General features: G+C 38.8%; 1 protein-coding gene across 2 annotated transcripts in view; it reads left to right on the forward strand.

Annotated features, from left to right (window-relative positions):
- crispld1b (cysteine-rich secretory protein LCCL domain containing 1b) overlaps positions 1-5,713 on the forward strand; it is a 20,260-nt gene extending 14,547 nt beyond the window's left edge. For both annotated transcript variants that reach the window (XM_028473304.1, XM_028473305.1), the window contains 7 exons: positions 502-568; positions 662-792; positions 1,955-1,998; positions 2,091-2,163; positions 2,331-2,400; positions 4,799-4,932; positions 5,015-5,713. In XM_028473304.1, coding sequence (XP_028329105.1) covers positions 502-568; positions 662-792; positions 1,955-1,998; positions 2,091-2,163; positions 2,331-2,400; positions 4,799-4,932; positions 5,015-5,066 — 571 coding nt within the window. In that variant the 3' untranslated portion in view covers positions 5,067-5,713. The remainder of the gene's footprint in view (positions 1-501; positions 569-661; positions 793-1,954; positions 1,999-2,090; positions 2,164-2,330; positions 2,401-4,798; positions 4,933-5,014) is intronic.
- Positions 5,714-6,000: the final 287 nt, after the last annotated feature.

Genomic DNA, 6,000 nt, shown 5'->3' on the forward strand with positions numbered 1-6,000 from the left:
TTATAAATACGTTCTCAATTACTATATACCCATCGATTTCAATGATGTTGTTTTAAATGATAAAATAAGGGAAAGCTTGATATGAAACACATTTTAATAATTGATAACTACAAATGTGTAGAACTTTTAGTGACAATTTTGATAGAATTTTCTTGGCAGTTAATTACAATTACAAAGTCAATTATCTAAACTCAATTACAATTTAACTCCCATTACAACAGCAACATATTTTTAAAGTTAAAATTAGAATAATGCCATAATTGTAATCAATTATCAATTATTACAATTGTAATTGACCCCAACCCTGGTTAGGGTAATGAACGACACTTAATGACACCTTATTCATGCTAATGACAGGTATCATATCATAATAATGACAGCGTAATGTCAGCCTTTAAAACGTCAAGGAAAGTGTTACCGAAAGTCATTATCTGGAATGACAAAATAAGGAGGACGTGTGTTTGCGTGTGTGTTCTTACCATCTTTGTTTATGTTGTATAGATATGAGTGTCCACCCGGCTGCCTGGACAGACCTGGAAAAGTAGTTGGAACAGGATATTATGACATGGTAGATGATTATTATCAATACTTGTGAATGTGATGGTGTCCGTTTTGATAAAAATAACATTAACATCTTTTCTTGGTGAATTTTTTTTTTCAGCAATCCAGCGTATGTGGAGCCGCTTTACACTCAGGCATTATTGATAATGATGGAGGGTGGCTGGATGTTACCAGACTGGGCAGAAAACAACATTTTACAAAGTCACCCAAGAATGGTATTCAATCCATAAGGTAAGATTTACTCTGTCTATACTTTGCAAACTATGGCTGTGTTCGAAATGGTATACTCCGTACTATACATATACAGACTCAATGAGCACATACTGTCTACTATACACGATAAGTATGGTTAGGAGGATTAGGATGATGACCGTTCCCACTGAAGTATATATTTCCAAGTTTCCCAAGATGCATTTCGAACCTCTGACAACAAAAACCTGAAGCACACCGAGGCTAAATATCTCTGTTGATTTGCCACCTTTGAATGTTCTAAAAGCATTTTAAGTGAGAAAGGAATAAAGTAGAATAGAAACTATTTGCAAATTGTCCATTTTTAATAAAAAACAAGAAATATGACCATATTACCCCTGTTTAAGCATTTTTACACTGGCTCCCTGTATGTTTTAGGATTGATTTTAAGATTTTATTGATTATGTTTAATCCCCAACTTACCTCACAGAGCTTTTATTATTGTATACATCTGCACGTACCTTGAGACCATGCGCGAAGAGATCAGGCCTGCTGACTCTGTGGCCAAACAAACCCTGATTTTTAGTAACTTGTATTTATCTGTTTTAATCTCTGACCAAATCTTTATATCTATTTTCTAATGAATAGACCTTTGGAAAGCACTTTGTAAAAGTGCTATATAAATAAAGTTTATTATTATTTTATTATTAATATCAACATGTGGTCATTTGATCCATAAAACTGGCGGAAACACATTTCATGTCAACATTTTGGAAATTTTCAGAGACCTGCCGTTGTGCTACGACAAGAGCTCTATTTACATAAGCTTGAAAAAATTATGGAAGACAAGAAGAGATGCTTTTATTTTGAAAAGGGGATGTTTGATTTTTAGCTTAAAGCCGGTCCCAGGATGATTTTACCTTTCGCTCACAGTGCGTCATGGGGCGGTTGAGTATGAAGAGTGTGCCCACTGTGCATACTTCATAAATGTCCTGATACAGTATATATCTGGGCATTTCTCGAATACTCGATCTTTCCGTACTATCTAATGTGAACACACTACATACTCATTTCGAAGTCAGACTTGGTATGAGTAGTACGGTAGTATATAATTTCGAACACAGCCTATGAATATAATTTTTCTACTAATTGACAATGATATTCAAATGGCAGTGCCCGCTCACAGTTTTGTGTGCCTTCACAGTAAAAGCAGAAGCGCAAATTCTTTCAAAGTAGACACAGTGCCTGGTAGGAAAGACTCCTCACCAAAGAAATCCTGTCAATTCAGTACAAAACTGCATGTTGGGTTATTTTGTTTTTCTGTCTAAATTCTCTCCCAGTCAAGGCTGTTAGATGCGATACCACGGTCGCCCTTCTTTGCCCCTTCAAGAAACCAGTTCGACACTGCCCCAGGTAACAATGGCGCTTTTGTGCACACAGTCGTTTCAAGTAAAAGGGCTGTAGTGTTGTGCCTGTTATAGCAACAATTGACTTGAGCCAGAAAAAACTAAGTTACAATTTGGCACGCATATTTTGAGCTGGGCCTGTGTTTGCTGTTCCAACTCTGGGTCTTGTTACAGGCTGTATTGTCCCAGAAACTGTTTGCACGAGAGTCAAGCCCGAGTCACTGGGACAAAGTATTACTTTGATGTAAGTTCTTGCCACTTTGTGCTCTTTATTTCTTTTTTTTTCCTGTTGAATTTTTTGCAAAGGAATAGCCAACATGAGGTGCAGGTATATTTTATGTCAATAGCAGAGCTTTCTAGCATCATCAAAACCAGTGTAATAATGTCATTTTAAAATAATTTGATGGGGATTTTGAAAACACAAACAAACAAAACAGATGACACACATAAATAAGATATATATTAATTCAAGTTCAGCATCAAAATCCTAAATCCTGTCGATAACGCACATCTACCTAAAACTACAGAAAACTGTAGAAATAGTCAGCCACCAACTTTGTTACAACAAAAGTGATTTTAATATTTCAGTTTTAAGTGGGAGCAGTTGAGAAAAGAAACTGTTTTTATGTTCGATGACACTGAAACTCACAAATCCCAAAGTAAATACAATATAACAATCCAATGAAATCTAAAAACTACATTAATATAGGATTTAAAATTGATTAATTCTGTGATCTAAACATGATTATTGACCATTTCATCTCGAGTTTAGTTCAAGTGAAAAAGAAAGGCAAAAATGAACTAAAAAGTGATTTAAAAGACTATGGAAAGCCGAGTGATTATTTACTATGCATTATTATTTACTATAGACCTAGTTAAGTAGTAAGCACTGTTCCTGTTGCTCATCAACATGTTCACATAAAGATACACTTCACAGTTGTTACGGCTGAATTTACGGTTGACCTCATTTGAAGACATGATTCATTGCTCTGGTTGAATGATGGAGTCCAGGAGAAGCATTGATGATTTTATATAAAAAATAGTTTATTCTAAACTAAATAAAAGAATACAAAGTGGAAACAAAAATGGTGACCCCCTGGCCAGGCGATCCAAAGACAGAGTGACGAGACACAATATTAAAGCCACGTATATCTCCCCTTAGTTCCCCCCTCCCTCCTCCCCCCCCCGAGATTGAGACAGAGGCAGAGGCAGAGGGAGGAGGTGAGGACAGAGGGTGAAAAAAAGAAAGACAGTTTGTTCTTTTGGGTCTAAACAACCAGTTCTGTTATCTGTCGGTTGTCTTAGAGACGGAGGAGTGTGCGTTTGTGTTTGTGTGTGTGAATGAATGTGTATGGGGTGTGCTATGTGACATGTGACTGTGTGAGCATGTGAGTACACACACAGAGTGCCTATGCGTCCTTGTGCGTTTATTGTTTTGGGGAGATATTGTGTGCTTTTGACAAGGCAGTTTGACCCAGCAAGGTTTAAGACATGAAAATCACACAATGGAAAGTTACACCCCAAGGCTTAAGGATTAAAATATATAAGTAATTATATTATTAAGCATAACTAATTATTCTGCCCCAACACAGTTAACACTAGTGCAGGGGTTCTCAACCTTTGGGTCAGGACCCCATTTTGCAAAACATAATTATAAATAATAATAATTATTATAATACATCAGTTTTATATAGTGCTTTTTTGGACACTCAAAGATGCTTTACAGAATCAAGGCTTTATTCTTTCACTCCACACTTAGTGGTGGTAAGCTACTATTGTAGCCACAGCTGCCCTTGGGCAGACTGACAGAAGCGAGGCTCTGGGCCCACCGGCGGGCGGCCGCGGCTCTGGCCGTCTGCTGAGCGTGGGCCTTAGCTCCTCTGCTGGGGTCTCGGGCGAGGGTCTCTCTCGGGGGTTGGGTACTTGGGTGTGGGTGGGTGGGGGGCGTGGGATGCTGGCGGGGGGCCTTGGGGTTGGGGTCGGTCGCGGGATGCAGGATGCGCTGGGTGCTCGGCTGCTTGGGGCTTCCTCGGATGTGTGTGTGGGGGGCGGTGGCTGCCTCTCCTGTCCTGGGATCTTGGGGGTGTCTGGGGGGCTGCTCGGCCGTGGGGGGGTGGCCTGGGGCTCCCTGGTCCCCGCTCTTTCTGCTGGCCTGGCTGCATCTGCGGGCCCGGGGCAGTTCCTGGGTTTGCGGTAGCGGTTTTTGCACATATACTGGTCTACGATGCACTGGCACGCCTTGGGATGTGGGATAAAACTCATACTGGGCTTAACTTTAGACACGTTGATCCCAAATACCTGCTTTAGGTACTACCACTCACTCATTCCCCCTGTTCACAGCCACCAACTTTATAGCTAAGCTTCAAACTTGTCACTATACTGGCTTGAATACACAACATAATAAGCACAATATGTTCTACAACTTCACATCTCACCCTCACTGTAAAATAATCTATTCTTCCCCACCCTTTATGTTTCCTACCTTGAGTCTCTCCTCCCTGCTCCTTGATTGAGCAGTCTTGAAACAGCGATGTTGAAATAAAAAAAATTAATGTGACCTTATTGTGAGGATGTTTACATTTTTATTTTGGGAGAATTAAATCATCTTCTCAGTAAATCTATATATTTTTCCCTCTTTCCAGAGATCCAGCATCTGCAGAGCTGCCATCCATGCAGGAGTGATCCAGAACGAGTCTGGAGGGTATCTGGATGTCATGCCAGTAGACAGAAGGCGGAATTACAGTGGCAGTCATCAGAACAGCATCGCATCAGAGACGTACGACTATGACATTTTATTAAAAACATTCACACTCCATGTTCAAACTCTCTGTTCACTCAAACTCTCCTCTTTCCTCCAGCCTCATGAACCCTTCAGGAGGAAAAGCCTTCAGAGTGTTTGCAGTCATTTGAGAGACCACTCTCCTCAGATAAAGTATCATCCATCCAATCCAACACAGTCACCTCACACACCCATAAATCCACATATCACAATAGATATGCTTTTATTTTCCTGACACTGAAAGGGTCTCACATCCAAACACGAGGCTTCTCCACCAACATTAATCACGATCATAAAAACCTAAACTCACTGGACATAACCTCCAGTGAAGTCCGCCTCAGCAGTCTGCTGTACAGAAAGATTTGAAAATAAATAAAATGTGGTCAACATATTAAAATTTGGTTTATTTATTGGCAGTCAAAATATACATTAATGCAGTGGTTCCCAAACTGTGGGGCACGAGAGGGGAGATGGGGAACCTTGAGCATTCTTTGCACTTCATTAATAAAGAGTTTTATTACTGTTCTAAAAGATGTGATTGCAAATGTTTTAGTTTTTTTTCAAAACTTTTACCAGTTTTTAAAATGTTGTTATTATTTCTTTTATTTTTTACATTTTGTCGTGATGGGAGGGTCCCCAGAGTTTCTACAAAGGGGTAGTAAAATTTGGGAACTACCGCATTAATGGAACAACATGCACAGTTGAAATATTAACTGCATATTTCTTGTACATAATGTTGTAAATATAATTGAAAAGCTATAAACTGGTGCATTTATTATGTATTTTTTCAAACATTGTTAATGCTGTAAAAGTTAAAGCTGCTGGAGATTATACAGTATATATATATATATATATATATATATATATTTTTTTTTTTATTAGATGAAGACATTGCATAGGCCTCATAGGTCAATGAATTGAAGATCATTTGCTCGGAAAAAAAAAAGATGTAAAAGGTTGAAATTGCCGCTCGAAAGTTTTTTGTTTTTTTTTATTTTCACTGTAAACACTTTTATTGACATTGTCAGAAAAATTTTGCACATTACGTTGTGGGATATGGGGCCC

The sequence above is a fragment of the Gouania willdenowi genome, chromosome 17 (genome assembly GCF_900634775.1).
Source record: "Gouania willdenowi chromosome 17, fGouWil2.1, whole genome shotgun sequence".
In the NCBI taxonomy this organism is placed as follows: Eukaryota; Metazoa; Chordata; class Actinopteri; order Blenniiformes; family Gobiesocidae; genus Gouania; species Gouania willdenowi.